This window comes from Gavia stellata, chromosome 15 (genome assembly GCF_030936135.1).
Source record: "Gavia stellata isolate bGavSte3 chromosome 15, bGavSte3.hap2, whole genome shotgun sequence".
NCBI classification, from domain to species: Eukaryota; Metazoa; Chordata; class Aves; order Gaviiformes; family Gaviidae; genus Gavia; species Gavia stellata.
Window position 1 is genome coordinate 1105403 of NC_082608.1, and position 21799 is coordinate 1127201.

Consider the following 21799-nt stretch of genomic DNA (forward strand, 5'->3'; position numbering starts at 1 on the left):
TTCAGGTCACGCCAGGAAACCCCTCTCTAGCGCTGGAACTGCAGGAGGTGGAGCCCTTGGTGGTGCCCCAGGCTTCTCCCACCCGCGAGCGCTCGCCAGACGTCATTTCCTCTGCTTCCACAGCCATGTCCCAAGATATCCCAGAAATTGCTTCCGAGACCTTGCAACGCAGCTTTGCGGGAGCTCCCTCTGGGCTCCCTGCAGAGGTGCTGGAGCCCAGTCATCACGCAGATAGTATGGCATCCGCTGCCTCAGCCTTGCATTTACTGTCTCCGAGGAACCGGCACAATTCAGAGCACAGCCACCACTCTTTGGACATGCCTCCAGTGGAGGTGGACAGACTGAATGCTCCATCGTTACTGGAGACTGCTTTAACTCAGGAAAATGCATCTTCTGACAGTGTTGTGAGTCAGCCGTGGCCAGCAGCTCCTGACATAACCAGAGAAACCAGGAACAGCATGGCAGACAGGTAATCACTTGGGTTTGTCTTGCTTAGGGCAATTTCTTTGCACTTGCCAAATGTCTAGCTTGGTGAAAAGCTCTTATGTTGTGATTAAACCCGAGCAGTTCTCCATCCTTCCTTTTTCTTAAAGGATCCGATGATTTAACCTTCCTGTGTGCCTGGTCTGTGTATGCTGTGTCCTGAACTTCCTAGGCCAGCTCTAACAATTTGTGCTCTGTCATAACCCTTGCAGTGTAAAGGATCTCTGTTAAAAAGGTGAAAAGTACACTTTATTGGCCTTTCTGTTCACCTGGGAATGGAGACCAGAGATGGGATTTTTTTTTTTTTTTTGTACTCTGGAAATAAAACCAGTACAAGCTAAATTCTGCCCTAGGTGAAGGATTCACAGAATCACTAAGGTTGGAAAAGACCTGTAAGATCGTCCAGTCCAACCATCAACCCAACCCCACCGTGCCCACTAAACCATGTCCCGCAGTGCCACGTCCACACGTTCCTTGAACACCTTGAACGATTCCTGCATTCTCTTATCGAAAGGAATCAATTAGCACATAATTGACAGAATTGATTATAAGTTAATTGTATATCTCCCTTCCAGGATTGGCTGTGTGCAGCTAGCATTATAAATAAAGTACTTTAAAAGTCAGGAAATGAATGGAAATGTCTCTGTGGATCAGGCATGCAGAATGGGGCAACATCACATACGCCTGCTTACCAGGAGCAAACCATTACGCTGGGGAGCAGTGCTAGGATTCATCACAGAATTTAGTGTCCCTGTCTTCTAGTGAGATGGGAAGAGCAAGATGCATCTGGCATCTCCAGAGCCTGTCTAGGCCAGGGCTGCATGCAGCAGGAGAGTCTGCAAACACCTTCCTTTTCAACAGGACTAGCATGCTGGGAGTGTCAGTGTTGTCCCTCAGACTATTCAGGGCTATTCCCTCCCATCAGAATTGCAAGAGAAAGGCCTCACCTTGTGCCTCCACACCTGAGGATGCTACTTCAGGAAACCATCTCAATTGGGATGGCTGTGGGGAGGGCACTGAGGCTGTGTCTGTGCAGTGTTTTTGCTTTTGGTCATAATTTGAAGTTGATAAAATACTTTTACAGGAGTTTGCAACTCCCCTTAATCCCACTCTGTCTTTGAATTATTTAGGACTTCTCGTGTCGGATCAAATATCTCTGGATCTGAGATATTTCATTTGTGCATCAAGATAGGGATGTTTTTGACATTCCAGCTCAGTCAAGCCATCAGCCTACATGAAAGTAACAAGTGCTCGCTTCTGTTTCAAGATCTTCCTGCACACTGAATTCAAAGAGACTTAGTTTATGGCTTAGGAGCATGTGTAATTTGCTTTCAGAACCTTTATGAAACTCAGATTGGATTCGCTGTTGCAATTTTGTTCTGTCTGGCAAAGCTAACCCATCAGATTGGCACAATTCCCTCTGGGTACTCCTCAGACACTTGGAAGAACTGAGAAGCACTGATCTTTTTGCCCCAGTAATCACTATTACTTATAGAAAAACCAACCCAAGATGATGCTTTTCGCTGAAGTATGCTGTATTGCCCATTTTGAGTAGTGGCTTACCTGTCTTACACGGTTGTCTGTTGGGAGATTATGTTCTTGGTTAGTGCCTGAAGTACAGCTGAGCTGCTCCTCCCTTCTTAAGACCTCCAGAAAAATGCATGGAGAAGTTTGAGTGTTTAGTACCTCTAAACAATGCTTGCTGCTCTCTGGATCTGTGCAGATAGGTGTGGGGTTTTTGTTTATTTGTTTTAGACCTTCTGTCAGGATCTGCCACAAGACGTAGAGTGAGCAAATACCCAGACTGAAAGAGACTTTCATGATGGTATTTTCTTTTTTTTTCCTCCTCTAGCCCAAGGGATGAGGTTGAAGAAAAGCACAAGAGCTCTTCCTATCATCGACACAGCTACCACATGCTGCAGCATGACAGCCAGGATGCTAGTGCAGAACAAAGGTACCAGAACAAAGGGCCCCCTCTCTCGCCCTGCATGGACTCAGTTCAGGCTGCATTCGTGCTTCTGTCCCCAGCAAGCCTTCACATGTGGGGTGAATGTCTTTGCTTTGTCTCCTGACTTAATGTGTGTATGCAGTTCAGCTTCCGTAATGTTCAGCTGATCACGAGATTGGCCTCTGGGCATTGTCCAATTTACTCTCTGTAGGGAAAGGTTTGACTGTGCTGCTCCTAAGCTTGGTCCATGCTCTTGATTTAATTACCAGTGAAAACTTATTAAGGGATCAGTTTCCAAATGCTGTGCCTTAGATAAGGTAGTGAGAGTATCTCAGGAGTTAGTTTCTTGTTTTTGACGTCTTTGCTCCCTCGTGAGCCACCCTAAAGCTCCATGGGCACGTTCTGTGTGCCTGGCAAGCTCAGCCCTGTTTGACAGCTGAGGGTTCGTTCATAATCCACACTTCACTTCAGGCTGAAGCACGCAGCCTGTGTCAGATGGCTGGTCGGCAGCTGAAAGACTCCAAGGTACCGAGGATCACGCACTTCCTAGGCTCAACCTGATTCTCCTCTGTTCCCGTAATACTTGCTGTGTTAAGTGTTTTCTGCCTGTAAAGCTGTAAGGATATGCTCTGCTTGGGTTCCCTGATGGGTCAGCGTCACATCCTAGGGCTTATGTGCTAGTATGTGTATGCAGCAAGAACAAGCATCATCCCACCACACTGCCTGAACCACAGTTGTCCCTAATGCAGAGACCCTTCAAGTCTTGCTGTGCAGCGCTCAAGCTCAGCCTGAGCAGATGTGGATCAAAACGGAGCAGCATGTGCTGAGCTCTGCAGAGGTCTCTGTGTTAATGATCAAGGTGGCAGGCGTCCTTAGCTGCGTGACTCTGGCCGTGTGTGGATGAAGAGCGGAGTGTGAATCCTCTCCCCTTAGCGAAGGCTAACGCTGTCCAGTATTGCAAGTGATGTCCTCTCCCCTGCTGTTCCTTCATAGTGACCATGATGATGAAGTTGCAAGCTTGGCTTCTACATCAGGTGGATTTGGTGCCAAAGCGTCTACGCAGAGGCTGCCTGTGAAGGACTGGAAAGCCAAGGCATCCCCTCGGGCTTCCCCAAAGCTAAAGCGGAAGGGCAAGAAAGATGACGGGTACGCTGGGCTTGCCTGAATCCAGGTGGCTGTGGGACCAGCTGTGCAGGGCCACAACCTCATGTAGCCATTAGCAGCGAGACTAGGGTCTGAGGCTGGGCAGCGGCCAAGTGCTCCCAACCCTCACCCCATTTTGCAAGCGGCAGTAACCCCACCAAAACTGTTGCTGGTTACTCAGACACTGACTGCCACTCAGGGGTGTGGGAGTAGGTTCTGCACTACCTTTCCAGCTGGCACTCAAAATCCAAAATGTAGCCTGGGCTTCACAAGAACGTGTGGGAGGTAAATTGCACATTGTGGGGGAACACTGGATCCATTTGCCAGTTTCAGTGAAGGCTTCATTGGAACTGTGACGCTGTGAGTATAGCTTAACATGGCCTCCATTTCTAATTGGCTTTTGAACTCTGGCTCAGTGCCTTTGTTCAACAATATCTATCGTTTGTTACCTGCTTGCTGCTTTTGTGTGTTTCTAAACGTGCCCATATGAATGTCTTGTAAGTGAAAATTGATGACTAGAAAGGTCTGCCCATGGCAAATTAGACCAACCTCTCTGCGTTAATGCGAGGAGAGCAGCGCAGCTTCTGCACGCGGCTCTCTCCTCTTCTTGTGTTCCCATAGCTCCATGATTTGCATCTCTAACTGTGCAGATTACAACAAAGATGGGCTATGGCATTAAGTTTCTGGCTTTCGTCCTGTGCTGTGACACCCAGAAACTCTTAGCCTCTGAAATGACTTTCATTTTTCCTGCCTCAGTCTTTTTAAAGTTGCTGAATGGATGCTGTCTGGGAACAACAAATGTTTACTTTCCTTCTGGTAGTGTTTGAATATTCATAGATCTGTGACTTTGATGGAGACATGCGATATTAGTGGATCAGTTTAGTGTTTTTCTTTATTCTGCTGTATATGCTGGAGTGCATCACTAGTTTTTTCACCTTGAGAGCTGGAATCATTCTAGATGATTTGAAGCTCGTGAATTCTATATTTAACAAATGGGTACTTGGTTTTTCTTTGTAAAATATCAGGAGACCTTCAAAAGCTGTTTGGCAAAGCCTTCCCTGGCTTTGAATTTGGACAAAACTGAAAAATCAGTATGTGTTGTTCTTTGTAACAGTCCTCGTTAAGACTTGGTACAAATGTCCTCCCTGTGAAGGGACCAGTCTGTAAGGAACTTCAGGACCTGTGTGGATAGTGCAAATGATGGGAGTCCCAGTGCTGTAAGGACTGGGATTTCATCACCTTCCTGTTGCTCTTCATGTTATACTAGGCAGAACAGAAGTGTGAGCTGGCGTGTAAAATCTAAAGCAACCATAAAATGTGTGATTTGTTTTGGCAGAAGACTTGGATAATAAGAGCAGTTAATTGACGTGATTGCATTACTACTTTTTCTCTTTTTATTTCTAGGGATGTGAACCAGTCGCCAAGATCGGCTAACAACCAGGTGAGTCAGAGCTGCTCTGCACTCCGTCCCAAGGATGTGATACTTCAGCTCTGTCTTACTAAAGACCTGAGAGAAAGTTCGTCCCAGTTCCTTGAAGGACCACGGGCTCCTGCTGTGCCGGAGCAGGCTGAGATGGGGCTGCGCTTGGGCTTGGCATTGCTCTATTCTGACTTGCGCTGCAGAGGAGGAGCTGCTCAGCGCTATCCAGACTGATGGCTTCCTTCTCACCTTTGCATATCGATGTGCATTTCTGTGTTCTCACAAGCCCTATGTCATCTAAGGTGCTACCACTCATTTCCTCTTCCCTGCTGAGATGACTCGCATGCGTCAGCAGCAGGATAAGCTGTTCCCAGCAAAGTAAGGGTCACAGTGGGACTGACCTGTTAGAATTTCTTATCCCTGTTGATAGTACCTTCGTATCTGGCAGAAAATGCTCTCAGTCGAGTTGCGTACACTTCTTAAACTGCCCTTGATGTGTGTGCCTCCTTTAGATATTTTGAGCAGGTGGAGAGACGGCGAACTAGAGATCTATGCTTCTCCAGTTGTTTGGTTGTTCATAAATAAGTGAAAAAGCTGAAAAAGTGCTCTAGGAAACCTCCTTCTTACTCTACTGATTGCACAGCTCTTTCATAAGTGTTTGAGGTCATTATTTACATTCGGAGGCCTAAACACTCTCTTTCAGTACCTGGCCAAAAGTGAATAGGATCTGTTTTCTTCTGTTTTTTTTAGATGCCAGAGCTTTGAAAGGGGATCTTGATCTAAAGAGTTGATATTCTAAGCATATTATGAACTCCATGCAGGAACTTCATGCACCTTGCTTTATCAGTTTATTTCTTGGGACTATTGTCCCAAGAAATAGGCATTAAGCTGGCCCTGTTTTCTGCTTTGTGTGTTACGCTTCGGTCCTAGGCACAGGGATTGACTTAATACCTAGCAGAAAGCTTGGCTGACCTCCAGTCCTGTTAGCAATGAATGCTTGTCCTCTCCACGCATAGGTGACACCAGAGTTCCAGGATGAGCTGATGTGCATATTGAGGAGCCAACAGCGGGAGCTCTCCGAGCTGCGTCAGAACCAGATGGAGCTGCTGCAGAGACTCACGGATCACCTTGATGCTATTCAGAGCTCCCTTATGGGCCACGTGGAGAGGGTGATTGACTCCCAGCAGGAACAGGAGCGTATCCTTGTTCGCAAATGTTGCGTGGCAGTTCAGGAGTGGAAGGCTGCGGGGCAGACTAGAGGCATGAAGAAGGCTAAGAAAGTTCAAGGATATTGGTAGCGTGGGCCATAGGTACAATAAAATTGGCCGGCTGCAGTATGACTGTTTCAGTTCCTCTCAGTCCCTTTCTAAGGGCAAGAAACTCAGAACGGAGAGGAACTGATACTTTGTCCACGCCACTAAATCTTCTAGTTACCCATTAAGATCATAAGTGCTGCAATGCTGGAGTAGACTAGAGGTGCACCTAACGCATTATCCTACATCAGGCAGTGGCCAGTTGCACAAGAGTAATTACGGGATGATCCTTTCCTTCCTTTCCTCCTTAAGGCAAGTCAGTACTTGCACCAGAAATAGCATCTGACTGCCATACTGCGTAGCTGAATATGGAATTACCTTGTCTGTACCCACATATATAGCTGGTGGTCCACAGGTCCCTTATGTATTGTCTGAAAAGTACTTTCTTTTGGTGTTTTCAAACCTGGTATCCAACTATTTTTATTGTATTGTGAGCAGTCGGTTCCTGTACATCTGTTGCTGCACTGAATTTGGTCATGTTCCTCAAACTGGGCAGCTCTAGCCTGTTTCATGTCTGAAACGACTCTTAGCTTCTATGACATGGCAGTGATTTCTGTTTTCTCTATTAATTAGTCTTGGATTTTCCTGTTTGACCATCAGGCTGATATTGTCATAGATAATTCAGATAGCTTTCTACTGAAGTTTGGAGTCTAGAGCTATATTGTAGTATTAGAATAATTTTTCCCTATCCGCACAACTTCATATCTGCACTGAATTTTCACAGCGGCTGAATTGTCTTTTCACTGTTTATTTTGTTGGGGGGAGGTTGTTTTTTTAAGATGCACGTGTGTCTCAGTGTTTGTGTGTTGGCTTCTTCAGAGAGTTTGGTTGCTTCATGAGGTATGACTAGCTTTTATAAAGCCTGGGTTTGCTCCCGTGCACTGTATCGCTTATGTCCACCAATTCCATCCTGTAGAAACGTTTTTACCAATTTGCTTTTTATGGATATTGGGCTTCTTGGGTTTTGTAGTGTTTTTGGCTGCGATGGAGTTAATATTCTTCATAGCAGCTCATATGGTGGTATGTTTTGGATTTGTGACCAAAACAAGGTTGATAACACACTGATGTTTTTGCTATTGCTAAACCCTGTCAAGGCCTTCTCTGTTTCTCACGCTGCTCCACGAGCGAGCAGGCTGGGGGTGGGCAAGAAATAGGGAGGGGACACAGCCGGGACAGCTGACCCCAACTGACCAAAGGGATGTCCCATACCGTATGACGTTGTGCTCAGCAGTAAAAGCTGGGGGAAAGGAGGAGGAAGAGGGGACATTCGGAGTGACGGCATTTGTCTTCCCAAGTAACCGTTAACGCGTGATGGAGCCCCGCTTTCCTGCGGACAGCTGAGCACCTGCCCGCCGATGGGAAGTAGTAAATGAATTCCTTATTTCGCTTGGCTTGCATGTGCAGCTTTTGCTTTACCTATTAAACTGTCTTTATCTCAACCTGGGAGCTTTCTCACTTTTACCCTTCCTGTTTTCTCCCCCATCCTGCTGCAGAGGAGTGAGCAAGCTGCTGTGTGGGGCTGAGCTGCCTACAGGTCAGCTAAGTTTAACCCACAATATGTAGGGAACACTACTGTCGAGCTTCTTTTAGCTGTTTGGCTTTTCTACCATGCTTTCCAGAGCTCTTCTCTCACTCTGATCGTTTGTTTAAGAGCACCCTGTTGTTTACAGGAACACAACAGCAATGTTACTAGACACCTCTTTCACCAGAGCTGCAAATTTGCTCTCACTGAGCCTCCGGAGGTGAGGCTAGTGTCGATCTTTGTGGACAGGAGTGTTGAGGGTAGAGAGGAAATCTGTTGTTTGTGCTCCTTAACGTGCATTCTCATTAGAGAGAAGACTAGACCGAGCGCTGACGGAAGGACAGCAGCGTAATGGGCAGCTCCAGGAGCATCTGTCTCAGCAGCTCTCTCAGTCCCTTTCCACTGCTGTGTGTAACCGTCTGGAGAGGACCATTCGTGAGGAGATGAAGAAGACCGTACCCCAGTGTGAGTGTTGCTGCCGAGGTTTTGAAAGTGGATCCCTACAGTTAGCCCCATAGGGAAAGCATGCTGCGTAAAAGAGTTGACGCTGTAGGAAGTAGGAGTTAGGTTACATGAAGGCTAGTCGTTGCACTTTAAACTGTTGCGGGCCCCACTGTAATCTGAGGAGAGGAGTTGTGGTTTGGAAGGACTACGAGGCTCCCAGAGGGGCTGCCTTTCCAGAGAGTGTGGTCTGACTTCCCATTATAATCCATAAAGCTTCTGGAGTCTGTTCAGTGGAGGAAGGCAAAAGAGGCTAATGAGTTTGGAAATGTTGAAACTTGACTGGAGCAAACTTAAACTTGTCTTCGCCCTTCCTTGATGCACTGGCACCATCCAGGTAAGGAAATGTTCAAAGAAATGCTGGTGGGAAAGCCTTCTGCAGCTGTTGGTTTCCACCATTCTGCTTGAAGCAGGTCTGCCCACTATTCTAGATCAGGTCAGCTGTGACTTTTGTCAGGGCAAGTCTTGAAAACCCTCAAGGCTGGAGATTCCACAGCCTCCCTGGTGACTTCCAGAGCTGTACTACATTCCTAGCAAAAAGTTCCTCCTAATGCCCAACCTTAGCTTCCCAAGCCAGAGCTCGTGACCGTTGCCGCTCACTGTGTCATATCCAAGAAGAGTTTGACTTCATCTTCTTTTTTGGGTTTTGAGGTGTGACTCTAGGCTTAAAGCTGCAACTTTGACATGTTTGTGTTGTGCTTAGGCATTTCCAAGAGCATGGACCCTATTGCTGGCCAGCTAAGTAACACTATTGCTGCCAAGCTCACTGCTGTTGAGGGAACGCTGAAAGAGAGTATCACCAAGCTAGTGAAATCAAAGGTAAGGAGAACCCGACTGTAGCTTTTCCTGGGGACGTTGAGCTGTCACCTGTCTGGGTAGCAACTCCTCACACCTCTTCCCCTCACCTATATCTCCAGGTGAGTCGGAGGTCAGTTTAGCTGCCAGTGGTCAAAGCTCTTTCCTGGTCTCATCAGGAGAGCGAGCTTGTATACTCCCCTACCCGCTTTGCCTCATTAGCCCTTTCTTTCATTTACCAAGTTGTTAATTTTCTACTAGAGTAGAGATTCTCACTACAGCAGTGGTTCTTAGGGCCAACTCAGTCAGCCAAGCGGTGAAAATTTGACTGGCTCTTCTGCTCTTCACTCTGTTCTCCATTTCTACATTACTTAGGGAGCAGAAGCTTGTTACTTACCTGGGCAGGGAATGGTGGATTGTGGGAGGGGAAGGGGAAAGGAGCCGGGCCTGACTGTGCCACCTTCCCTTGCTCTACAGCTGAACTACAGGGAAATCGTGATGTCCTCGGGCAGCCCCTCAGCAAGCAGGTCCTCTGCCTGCTGTAGTCACGGTGCAGCCTGGCCAGCGGAAAGAGCTGAGGCAGTACACGCTTCTGACACTGGGCTGTCCTTATCTGGTGTGGGTGTGTTGCAGGGACCTACAGTGTTTGTTCACATCTTTAGTCTGCAGCAGGCTGTTGTTAATTTTCTGGAATCTCTTCTGTGTGTGCTTGTAAGAACCTTACAGATACTGTTGTGAGGGCAACGGCCGATACCCTGCAGGGGCCAATCCAGTCAGCTTACAGGGAAGCGTTTCAGAGCGTCGTGTTGCCAACCTTCGAGAAGAGCTGCCAGTCCATGTTCCAGCAAATCAATGACACCTTCAAGCAAGGCACACAGGAATGTGAGTAGGTTTTCTCCTCTGAGTTTTCTCTGCACAGCATATTCGCATTAGTGGCTGACAACAAGTTGGCCTTTTCTTATGTCTTTTGCCTTTCAGAGTTTCATTGGTGACTGTTTAACCTCTTAGCCCATCTGCATGCTGCATTTCACACTTGGGAGACGGAAGCAGGAGTGAGGAGGTTTTTGTGGGTGTTGCTATAAGAACAGATATTCACCTCTGGTCTTTGTAGCCCATGCAGCAAAACACTTGGCCTCATTCTGTCAATCTGTGACTTCAGCTCTTGAGTAGAAAAGCCCAGCTGTATGATTACCCCATCCTGACATCAGGAAGATGATGTATGGAGAGAGTAGCTGTCCTGCAGCTAGGCCCTCATCTCAGAAGGGTAATGGAACTGGGGAAGGTTTAGAGAGGGCACAGGGATGATCAGAGGTTAAATAGTGGCTGAACAGTGTAGACATGGTCAGGCTGGGAAAAAGAAAACTATACTCTTAAGTAAGGAAATTGTACACTGATGCACTGGAGAAGATCTTGTCTCTTCTCAGGCTTGGGATCCAGTTCCTTGGCCTTCCGGGAGGCCAGGCAGGTATTCCTCTGCAGAGCTGGTTTCTGAGGGGGCTTGAAGTTGGCTAGTGCTGGCACAGCAACCTCTGTTGTCCGTAGATCTGCAATGTCTCTAGCTGCTGTTTATTTTGCACCCTTCTGTTTCCTCACAAGTCTCCCACAAGTAAACAGAGCTTATATTCTTCTCCCTTTTGTTCAGGCCAGTTCATAAAATATTTTAAAATACAGCTCTTTGATCTCTGCAGAGATGATTTTTTTTGTCAGAAATATTACTCCTCTTTCTTCATTGTCATTGAACTCCATCACTAATGCAGATCACGACTCACACTGTGTATGAAATAAAATACCCTTGCTCCCACCTTTATCTTGCCCTGAACAAACAGTGCCTGTAAAGGTCTGTCACAAGAGAACTTGTGACTTTGTTGCTGTATCATGTAATCCTGCGTGATGGGGAAACGGGAAGCAGGGTTTCTAGGTTAGTGTAACACAGCCCAAAACGAGGCTTGTGTATTCCGCCTTCTCTCTCCCGCGCTCGTACGCTAGCTCAGTAATCGGTTCTGCTGGAGGACATGTAGAGCCTGGCAGCTGGATTTCTGCCCTGACGATCTCCACAGGTACCGATGGCGCAAACATCTTCCTCTCTGGTTGTTGCAGATATCCAGCAGCTTGAGACTCACTTGAAGAACAAGAAGGTACGAGAACAGGAGGCCCGGGACCCGCTGCTGAATCAGCTTCGACAGCTCATCGGCACCTTCCAGAGCGCCACCGAGCAGCTGGCTTCCACTGTCGCAGCCAGCGTCCATGCTGAGGTGCAGCATCAGCTGCATATTATCGTGGGCAAGTAAGTTGGCAGCTGGGCTTGTGGAAAGAGATGTCAGTGAGAAGTATACATGTACATAACAAAAACCTCTCCCTGCTTAGTTATGGAAACAAGCCATTTGCTACTGTAAGGCTGCTTGTTGGCTCTGTGCACAGTACGACAAAGCATGCGGGCTGCTGTAACTGTTGCCCCGTAGAGCAGAAGATTAAGACCACAGAAGGTTTCTAACAACCAACTGTATTGCTGCTGCATCTGGGAGCTCGGGGCCTGCTTTTCACAGGGTCCCATGTGCGTGTTGGAGGACAGAAGGACCTAAGGCAGCCCATAAGCATGCTCGAGTCTGAACACTTCTGAAGATCATTTCAGTACAAGTCTTTTGAAGGCTTTTCTTCTTAACTCTGTGTCCTCGGGCATACCAACAGTTTCTGCAGGCTACTCTGTCCTTCCAACTGCTCTGCAGCAATTTGTGCTTGGCCATCCTGGTTTCAAGATGTGATCCTGGTGGTGCCTTCAGCACGTTCATGCCACGAAGCTGGTGGCAGGCTGCCCAGCATTAAGATTGGCCGGTGGTCACCTGTGGGGCAGAATGCCCCTGTCTATTTTAAACCACTAGAACATATGTCAGAGCGCACTGGGGTCTTCAGTGCAGACCAGACTTGCCAGGAAGGCTACCAGACTAAATTCTGGCCTCGTTGCACGGGCTGTGCATTCTCCCAGAGAAGTCCTTGCAGTAGAGCAGGTTTGGTGCTTTGTGCCCTTTGTAAGAGGGGAGGATCCTGCCCTTGGGGGGAAAGGTGTAACACACAGCAGCCTGCGCTGTGAACTGGTCTTGTGTGGAGAAGTGACAGGCTCAGTGGAAGTGTGTTCTCATTCTAAAGGTGTCATCTGCAGGCTATCAAACTGCATCTAACAGATGTGATGTAGAGAGCTGGGCCCGTTCAGGGATGAACCTAGAGCTTAGTAGCCTTGCTTGTAAAGCAGAGACATTAAAGATTTAAAACGCTGTATAATGAGAGACTTTAGTTCCCTGAAACATCGCTTTCCCCGCACAGAATCCCAGCATCTTCCGCACGCACCCTGGGACATTGTGTTGTTGGCCGCAGAGCTACCTTGCGCAGCATGTTTCCGATGCCTGTGCCTCAGAGCCGTTTGTGTTAACCCTTTGGGAGCCACACTACAATAAGCAAGCGAGCCTATGCTTTCTCGCTGGTACAGGCTTTGTGTAATGTTGTCCCTCAGCTCTTCGTTGTCAGAGATGCCTTTGGGTTTTGTTTTGTTTGTTTTCTAGCATGCAGGAGTCTATTTTGGCCCAGGTGCAAAGAGTCATTAAAGGAGAAGTGAGCCTGGCTATGAAGGAGCAGCAAGCAGCTGTCACCTCGAGCATCGTCCAGGCAATGCGCTCGGCAGCCGGGACTCCGATCCCCTCTGCTCACTTGGATTTCCAGTCTCAGCAAACTCACATCCTTCAGCTGCTCCAGCAGGGACACCTCAACCAAGCTTTCCAGCAGGTACCTAGGCTTCCTGGCAGTGGGCATCGCTGCTTGTTGGGTGATGGAGTGGGGGAAAAAGGGCTCCTTGAGCTGGAGACATAATCCCACAACTCATACAGGAGTTGCCTGAAAAGACCTGTGGCAGCAGACTGCTCAAGGGGTGTGGTTGCATTCTCATGCAGCTCGAGCCAGAGCCCTGGAAGTTCCATAGTCTGGTGGTGGTTAAGCTGCTGCTTCCCTGCCCATGCCCTGTCAGGACAGTGTCAGCGCCCCAGTAACCCCCAGAGCGTTTCGCCATCAGTGGTGGCACGTGGTGCGCCCCTGAAGAGCAACAGCTTCGTAAGCCTCTCCAGGCAGATCTACCAGCTGGGGCCTGACCTTGCCTTTGCCTTTGAAAATGTAGGCAGATCCATTTGAGCTGCTGCAGACAAACTCCTCTGGGAATAATAGCAATGCCGTGCCAGTGTGCTGGCAAGGGATGCAAACGTGGCCCTGCTCCGTGCTGCGAACTGTAACCTGCTCCCCTCTGTCTGGTTGTGGTCTGTTCTGCTTAGAACAAACACAGGTGTCCTCTGAGCATAGACTGAGAGCCTAAACACGGTCCTGCTTGCACGCACAGCAGGGATTGCGGAGAATTCTACTCCCAGAGGAGGCTGGCGAGCCATTGAGCTGCCCCAAGGCAGAGGGTTGCCTCATGCTCTGTCCCGTGTCCCTCGCCTGCCTGTTGTTTCCTCTGCATTTCTAGCTGTGTCTTCCTTGCAGGCTCTAACAGCAGCTGATCTCAACCTGGTCCTGTATGTCTGTGAGACTGTGGATACTCAGCAAGTATTTGGACAGCATCCGTGCCCACTGTCCCAGCCTGTGCTGCTCTCTCTCATTCAGCAGCTCTCCTCGGATTTGGGTACTCGTACAGAACTGAAGTTGAAGTGAGTATGATCAGAGCGCCGGGTCTGAACCTATGCAGACCTCTTCCTGGCCCTGGCTTTAAATTCACTGCCTGCAAGTGGAATATGGTGCTTCGACGAAGGTTGGAGCTTCTGTAGCCTGTTACTGGCATGTGAACAACCAGTAGTGACTGGGAAAAAGATGCAGGCATTGCCACGAAAAGCTTAGCTGCCCAGAGGTAGTAGAAGGGGTACCCAGCTGTAGGTGCTGTTACCTCCTGGATTGTAGTCCGCAAATATTATATGCGGTCTGTGCAGCGGTCTCCTTGAAGCAAGGAACAGCTCCCCTGTGGAGGTAAAAGGAGGGATAGAGCCACATTTCCTGGATAGCTTTAATATCCAGAGCAACTTTGCTCTGTCCTCAATTCTTAACCCGTCGCTGGACTTAGTGTCGGCAGTTTCTCGTCGTGACTGCCAGACAGGCTCAGTGGGAGGTGGCAGCAGGAGCTCCTGGAAATAGTGTCTGTTAGATGTTCTAAGCAAAGTTTGTGTGACAAAATAGTGACTGTGCTGATACTTGCCATGAACATTTTTAGTGAGCGAGTTAAAACCCTGTTACCTGCCCTAAAAAACTAACTTGTTAAGGTACCTGCAGGTTTTAACCATGGCTTGTATGGAAATATGACTTAAATCGAGTTTTTAACTTGACTTAACGATAGGGATAAAGCAAGCTAGAAAAACTGAAAAAGAGCTTTAAGTTACAGACGAGCTGGTAATCGGAGCTAAAGTTGCTGCTGTTAAGTTCAAGTTGGTCTGTTAGTGAAAACCTTTTTGCAGTGACCATGTTGCCGTACTCTCAGGCTGCGGTTTGAAAGTTTATGGCTCGTCTGAACTTCAGAACAGCTTGTTGGTAAAATTCTTGCTCTTCTTCCACCCCTTCCTGGATAGACATACTGGAAGAAGACCTTAAATATATCCCTACATGAAATAAGTCTCACTGCTGAGGATTTTTACTGTCTAATAAGTGACTAATTCTGCTTATGCTAAAAAGGCATCAAAGAAAATACCTACGGAGCTGTGACCAGGCGTGGCCTGTGGCCAAGTGCCACCTCCAGCTCTGCGGGGAGTTCTAGCTTGCCGTTGTGCCTGCTTGGTTCAGGCAGCCACGTTCTGTTGCACGTACCGCGGGCTGGGAAATATATAGGCTGCCCTTACATGTTGAAGAAAGGATAGGTGGACTCTGCTATGAGTCAGTAACATTTATTTTCTGACGGCTGAACATACTGCACCCACTTGGGTGGGTGGGGGAGCAGAATTGTGCATCTTCAGTGCTAAAATGAACTGAATCGGATTGGGATCGCGTGCTGGGTCTGGTTCTAACCCTGGTCTCTCTCCTTCAGTTACCTGGAGGAAGCGGTGATGCACCTGGACCACAGTGACCCCATCACCCGAGACCACATGGGGTCAGTCATGAACCAGGTGCGGCAGAAGCTCTTCCAGTTCCTCCAGGTGGAACCCCACAACACGCTGAGCAAACCTGCCCGTCGCCTCATGATCATGCTCCAGGGTCTGGTCACCCCTGGCATGACCTAGGAGGACCTGGCTATCTTGTGGGCTGCTCCAGGGAAGCCCACCCAGCAGATCCAATAGTTACTAACCACGTATGGCTTGTGTTAAGAGCTCTCGCCAGGAAATCTATCGACATGTGTGTGATGTCTGTAAGGCAAATGCCATCTGTGTATAGTCCCAAATAGTCACTGAACGCTCACTTGGCTTATTTTTCCTAAATAGCCTCTTTTTTGAGAGAGTTAAGTCTCTTCTTCACCTGCCCATCCGTCCCTGAGGCCTGCCTGGCAGTCCAAGTCACATTCAGCGGAAGCCCGTGGATTTCTTACCCCTTTAGTTTGGAGTCTGCTGCCGCGAGCAGAGGAGAGAGGTGCGCGCTGAGCCCCGAGCGAGGGGGCTGCCGGGGCCACGTGCTTCTTGTTGACCAGAAACTAGTACCCGTATCTTAGTCGAGGACTCAAACTCCTCCTCCCTGGTGGGGTGAGTAGCTGGGAGGATGTCAGCCCGGCAGGAAGGGGGTTTCGTTAACTCCCGATCCACGCTGCCACCGCCGTGGGGTGCCCAGCCCATCCTACGCGGTGCAGGCAGGTTTGGGCAGGGGGGCTGTGCCTGCACGCCTCTGCGGTGACGTGAGGAGGTGCTCTGGGTGGGGATGGTCAGGCAGCAGCGAGCTGCACGAGCCCCCGGGGCCATCGCTTCTCTTGTGCATCGGAGCATGTCCGTGGTTCAGATGTTAGTTTTGATTTTACAATAGGGTTTTTCTTTTTATCTAAATTTTGAATTTTTTTTTTTTTGAAATAACATTAAGAACAATTCAATAAACAACTTTTTGAGAAAAAAAAGAAAAGGTTGTGCTGCAGAGGGAAGGCTGCACGGCCTTTGGAACTGCTGCTGGAGTGTGTGAAATAACTTGGAGGGTCAAGCTCCAGCCTGGAGCTGAAGGCGACGGCCCGGGATCCCCTTTCTCTGCCCAGATCTTCATCCGCATCCCTGCTTGAGCTTTCCCGGGCCGGTCCCACCGGGCACAGCCGTCTTTCCCTCCCGGGAGAGGCGGGAGGCTTCGTCACGGATGGCGGTGCTCCGCTGGCTGCGGGCAGGAGACACTGACTCCCCTTTTCCCTCGCTCCTGGGAATCCCTGGTCTGGGCTGCGGCCCCGGGGGAGCTCCCCCACCCCGCTCCGGGGGCCGGCGGGGAGGGCTCAGCCCGGGGTTGGGCACCGGGGCGGGGCCGGGGGCGGTGCGGCGGGGCCGGGGCTGGCGGCGGCGGAACGCGGAGCACACGGCGGCGGCGGCGGCGGGGTCCGTACCATGGGCTGCGGCTGCTGGCGGCTGCTGGGCGTCGTGTGCCCGCTGCTCCTGCACCTCGGTGAGTGCCGCCGGGACGGGCGGGGGACCGGGAGCCGCTGCTCGGGCATCCCCGGGCTGCCTCCGGCGGGGCTGGGGGGTGGGAGCGGGACCCCCGGCCGCCCGTACCCTCTCTAGCTGCGGGGAGCGGGGTGCCCGGTTGCCCCGAGGCTCGGTGATCCGCTGTCGCCCCGTTTCCCACCGTCCTGCAGCACCGGGCAAGGAGGAAAGCGGCTTCGCAGCTCTGCCCCGGGGGTCCCTCTGCTCGGGCAGGGACAGTCCCCAGGCTCCGGCTGTCCATCCCGGAGCAGTGCCCCAGGCCAGCCCCGTCTGCCGAGCCCATGCTCCTGCTGCCTTTCCCCGCCAGCCCTCCTCCACCCGGGGCCCGGAGGGACTCCTGCCCACTTGGCCGGCAGATCCCGCACCTCACCGGCACCACCGCGCTGCCTCCACGTTCTCCCGCTTCTCCCAGAGCCGAGGGAGGACACCGTCCGGCTCCGGGCACAGCGGTACCCAGCAGCATCCCTGCCCTGAAAAGGGATGCAGGAGCCCAGGGCGCTGGGCCGGCGCTGCACGGAGGGTGGAGGACAGAGCCCCCCAAGCCTGGGGTGGTTTTGGGGCTCAGAGGGCGGATGATCCAGGCCCTTCCCCAGAGGCAGGACGGCTGCGTTGGCGCTCGCTTGGAGCCGGCGATGCTCTGCAGCACCCTGGGTTCCCTCCCTGCGTTTCCCTTGGGGCTCTCTCCCTGCCGGAGCTTGGGGTAGGATTTTCCCCCATGGTTTCGCGGCGGGGTAGCAGAGACGATTTGCCGTCCTGGTTTCTCCTGTGCCTGCCCTGCCCAGCCTTGTGCCGAGGGAGCTGGGCGGAGGGGAGGGCTCCGGCCGGGCATTATAGAAGCCCAGGAGGCCAAAACTCAGCCTGCGGCAGAGACCAGCCGGCCGAGGGATGGCATCTGCTGGCCCAACCCTGCCGTGCAGCCGCCAGCCCAGGGCTGGTGTGTCCCTGGGCTGGTGGGAGATGCTCTTGTTGCCCACCTGGGTCAAAAGAGGAGCAACGGCTCCCGCTTTCGATACATGCGATATTTGTGACCCACGTGGCTGGCATCAATCTGAGACTTTCCTCGCCGATGTGCTCGGGGGGCGTTTCTCGTCGCAAACACCCGCCGTGCTCCCTCGCAGGCTGAGGTTTCAGGCTCGCCCCGGCACTAGTCTCGGCCACAGCCACTTTGCTCAGGGCCTTGTTCCAGGGGCACAGGCACGGCATGCCAGCAGCACGGGGCACGGCGTGCCAGCAGCACGGCACACGGCTCCCTGGAGACATCCTGGCTGCCTCGGCAGCCACCGGGCAACTTTCTGCTGCTTCTGGGGTCACCTGCCCGCAGGGGAATGCTCCGGGATTGTCCTCACGCCTTTTTAGCATCCTCGGCTTAGAGAGCTCCCGGGCGCACACCCACGGCACTTCCAAAAGTCTCGTAACTCCCGTGACGTGGCCCAGGGAACCCACGTCCATCCGGCCCTGCGGGACCCCTGGGGCAGAGCCGAGCTGACCGCGCAGCGTCTCCCTGTGACCCAGCCACACACCGGCTCTTTTTGGGCTTCCCCCCAGCTGTGGATGGCGCTCGCGGTTGTCACCAACACAACCACCGTCCCGTGGCCGGCACCAGGGTTCGGCCAGTCCCGGTTGTTCATCCCTTTTGCGGAGCAGAGCAGGGAATTAGGGCTTCCCAGGGTGAAGCAGCCGGAGTTGCATTGTGGCTCTTCCTTTTGTGCTTTTTCTTCTCCTTCCCTTTTTCCTTCCCCTTTTTCTTCCGCTTTTCCTTTTCCTTCCCCTGCCCCTTTTCCTTCCACCTTCGCAATCCCTCTTCATCTTCCCCCCTTTCCCTTTCCCCTTCCCTCCCGCTGCAGTTAGAGCAGGGACTCCAGCTTGCTGAGCCTTTGCTTTTGTTTTTTTTTTTTCTGTTGTAGTCACAAATTAATCTTTGCCGTTAGGGGATAAAAGCCGGGACAGATGGCTCTGGGGAGAGCCGGGGAGATCCGGGGAGGCCGGAGGCGAAGCGACCGGCACGCTGCTCTTCCCCTGTGGCTATCGGCAGCGTCGCTTGTGGGGTCATCGCATCGTGCTGCGTCGGGCTCCTGGGGCCAGGAGCAAAGGTTCACTCCGAGCTCCTGCGGGGAGGATGCCGGGGGTCTGGCGGGATGTGGAAGGGGGTACCAGCCTCTTGCCACGCTTTGGAGCTCGGTGTCACCCCCACCCAGTGACACCCGCACCCCACGCGCCCCTGAGCCGGGCGGGCAATGGCTGTCGGGGTGTGGGGGGGTGTCCGTGGGGGCTCAGCTCCATCTCTCCTGTTCCCCGCAGCCGCGAGCCAGGAGCCCGTCAGCATGGCGGGGAAGTGCGACACCATCTACAAGGGCTTCGCCGGCTGCCTCATCAGCCTGGGGGACAGCATGGCCCAGAGCGTCCGGCGGCAGCGGGAGGAGGGTGGCGAGGAGGCACAGGAGCTGGACACCATCTGCAAGTGAGTGTCCCCGTCCCCGTGGGAGCTGCTGGGACAGCCGGGTGAGCGGCCGCCAGCGGTCCCCCTCAATCCTGCCCGTCTCCCCAGGTCCTGGGACGACTTCCACGCCTGCGCCAGCGAGGTGCTGTCGAGCTGCCCCGAGGAAGCGGCCGCCATCTGGGAATCGCTGCGCCAGGAGTCCCGCAAGATCCAGTTCCAGGGGAACCTGCAGGAGCTGTGCAGCGCCCGGGGACGCCTGGCCAGTGCCCGCGGCTCGCCGGCCGCCGAGACCAACCAGGCCACGCTGCGGGGCTCGGCCACCCCCCTGCGTCCCTGCCTCCTGGCCCTGCTGGCCCTGCCGCTGCTGGTGCCCTGGCTCTAGCCCTGCCCGGCCGCGGGGTGCCCGGCCGATGCCCTGGGTCGGTCCCCCCGTGCTGGCCGGGCACTGGCGCCCGTGGTCCCTGCCGAGCCCACTTCCCCCCCGGGCATCTCTCGCGGGGCATGGTCCTCTCCTGGAGCCCTTCAGATGGATTTATATTTATATTAAAAGACGCTTTTACATTTCTCTTGTCTCTCTGCCGTGGGATGCCCCTCGCATTCTTCCCAAGCTGTGGGTTTGCGCCGGGGATTGGAGGGGAGATGCTCCCTGGATCAGCCCCAGGGAGGGTCACTGGGGGGGCTCCGCGGCTCTGTCCCCGCCGGCGCATCGCCCGCAGCTGTGCCGCGCAGCCCACGGGACCCCGACGGCCCCAGGGAGGGCTGGACTGGGGATTCCCACTGCCCTGCTTTCACCTGGCAGCTGCTTTTCAGGGCTGGACATAAAGGATGTTCCCTTTAGAGATAGGTGAAATGGTTTCTTTATTTTAAAGGGCATCTTAGGAAAACACAGTGCGTGTATTTCTCTCTTTTTTCCTTTTCAGCAGCCGATAGCTTGTTCTCCGATAGGCAACTCCAGTGGCATCAGATAATTTTCTGAAAGAAATCCCGTTTTCCATCCCTTTTATTTTGGTCCTGCTATGTTTGGTCTTATTAGTGGTCATCAAGGAAATTGGGGTTTGCAGGGAGAAGAGGGGTTTTTTTTAGGCGAGATGATATAGGTGAAAAAACCAGGGAACTGAAGCTCTCATCCAGGTCCCGAGTGGGACTCGTTGAAGTTAAACAAAGTGCTGGAGTTTAACTTGGTTGTGTCGATCAGTGGAAGATGCTGTTATTCCCATCCCTGTTGCTGTTACGCTGCAAACTTCAGATCTTTTTTTTCCTAGCGTACTAAAACCCATCGTGGCAAACCAGTTCCCCTAGGCGCGGGTTGGCGAGGCGACCTCCCCGCTCTCCAGGGAACAGCCATCTCCCCTCGCCCGCCACCGAAAGGGACATTACAATTACAAATGGGCCACCCCATCTAGTGCACAGATCAACGGGCTCCTCGCTGGCGCGGCCCCGAGGCTCCCGGCAGTGGCGGCAGGTAGATTTGGCCACCCCATGGGACACCATCCCACTCGGTGAAGGCGACAGCACCCAGACCGCCAAAATCCTCTGGCTGACACTAGTGTCGCCACGCCGTGGACCGCATGAGGCTCAGCTGCGAGCAGGAGCGCTGAGAAAAGCAGCCACGTGCCGTGAGTAGCAAGTTGCTGCAGTGTCTTTGATTCCCGGGGTGACTTCAAGGCTATCCCAGAAACATCCCCGCGGCCGGGCACGGGGCACGGTTGCGGTTTTGCTCTGGGGAAGCGTTTGCACGCTGGCCCCTGTCTGAAAGCCTTCGGTGTGCAAATGAGAAGCTTAATTATCGCTGTCCTCATCAAGACAGGGAAAATTACCACTCGTTTCATTGCAAAACCTCTTCCCGCGAGGTCTGGTCACTTAAACGTGTGATCTCTGACCTCTGGGATGACACCGCAGCTGCTCTGGTCACCTGCCAGCATCCGGGGCTGGGAAACACCACCTGGATTGTTGTGCCATGGTGCATCCCGGGGGGCTGAGCGATCGCTGCCGATCCCTCAGCTTTATGGGGTGACCCCGTATTTATTTCATGTTATTTATTCCATTGACCAGCCTGGAGCTGGCTTGTGGGGGGACACAAAACGTCACTTGGGGAGAAGTGGGGACGGGCTGCCGGCAGCCTTTGCTGGGGGACAGCGACGAGCCTGGGGCCAGGACCCCACGGGACATGGGGCAAAACACCGCCCCGGCTCTCCTTGGCCGGCAGCTGCCGCTCCCCATGTTTAACGCTGGCGCCGGGGGGATAATCCGCCGATTCTTTCCTTTCCAGTTCCTGACAATCCGGTGTTTAAGGGTGAATTAGTGCCGGATCCCCGCAGGGTGGCTAAGAGGATAAACGCCAGACGGGCGCCGGCCACGCAGCACCCATCGCCCCGCCGGCACCTCCGTGGGACTGGGAGCAGTGGGCTCACTGCTGCAGGCTGCTCCCCATCGTCCTGCGGAAGGGTGGCGGGAGGTGGCCGGGGAGCTGCAGGGCCACCGAACCGGTGCTCTGCCAGGCCGTCACCACAATGGTGACGCCGGTGTGCACCAAACCGCGCTGCTTTGATCCAGCTGGGAGCTTGCGGGTGTTTGGGAAGAGCCGCAAACACCCACCAAAGGCGCTGATTGTTTGATCCTGCACGCAGAAA

General features: G+C 52.5%; 2 protein-coding genes across 2 annotated transcripts in view; both read left to right on the plus strand.

Moving 5' to 3' along the window:
* Positions 1–16003, plus strand: part of EDC4 (enhancer of mRNA decapping 4) — a 37780-nt gene extending 21777 nt beyond the window's left edge. The window contains exons 18-29 of the mRNA XM_059824687.1: positions 6–469; positions 2336–2437; positions 3425–3577; positions 4979–5015; positions 6011–6191; positions 8139–8294; positions 9034–9149; positions 9842–10007; positions 11223–11409; positions 12677–12896; positions 13641–13804; positions 15163–16003. Of these exons, the coding sequence (XP_059680670.1) occupies positions 6–469; positions 2336–2437; positions 3425–3577; positions 4979–5015; positions 6011–6191; positions 8139–8294; positions 9034–9149; positions 9842–10007; positions 11223–11409; positions 12677–12896; positions 13641–13804; positions 15163–15355 (2139 nt within the window). The 3' untranslated portion in view covers positions 15356–16003. The remainder of the gene's footprint in view (positions 1–5; positions 470–2335; positions 2438–3424; positions 3578–4978; positions 5016–6010; positions 6192–8138; positions 8295–9033; positions 9150–9841; positions 10008–11222; positions 11410–12676; positions 12897–13640; positions 13805–15162) is intronic.
* A 633-nt stretch (positions 16004–16636) lies between these two features.
* On the plus strand, positions 16637–19551 carry NRN1L (neuritin 1 like). Its single transcript, XM_059825112.1, has 3 exons — positions 16637–16694; positions 19031–19190; positions 19278–19551. The coding sequence occupies exons 1-3, from the start codon at positions 16637–16639 to the stop codon at positions 19549–19551; spliced, it is 492 nt and encodes a 163-aa protein (XP_059681095.1).
* Positions 19552–21799: the final 2248 nt, after the last annotated feature.

Excerpts from the sequence above, each read along its gene's own strand:
- NRN1L (XM_059825112.1), top strand. The coding sequence starts at position 16,637 with ATGGGCTGCGGCTGCTGGCGGCTGCTGGGCGTCGTGTGCCCGCTGCTC. Across the intron at positions 16,695-19,030 it reads CCCGCTGCTCCTGCACCTCG|CCGCGAGCCAGGAGCCCGTC; the intron begins GTGAGTGCCGCC and ends TGTTCCCCGCAG. Across the intron at positions 19,191-19,277 it reads GAGCTGGACACCATCTGCAA|GTCCTGGGACGACTTCCACG; the intron begins GTGAGTGTCCCC and ends CCGTCTCCCCAG.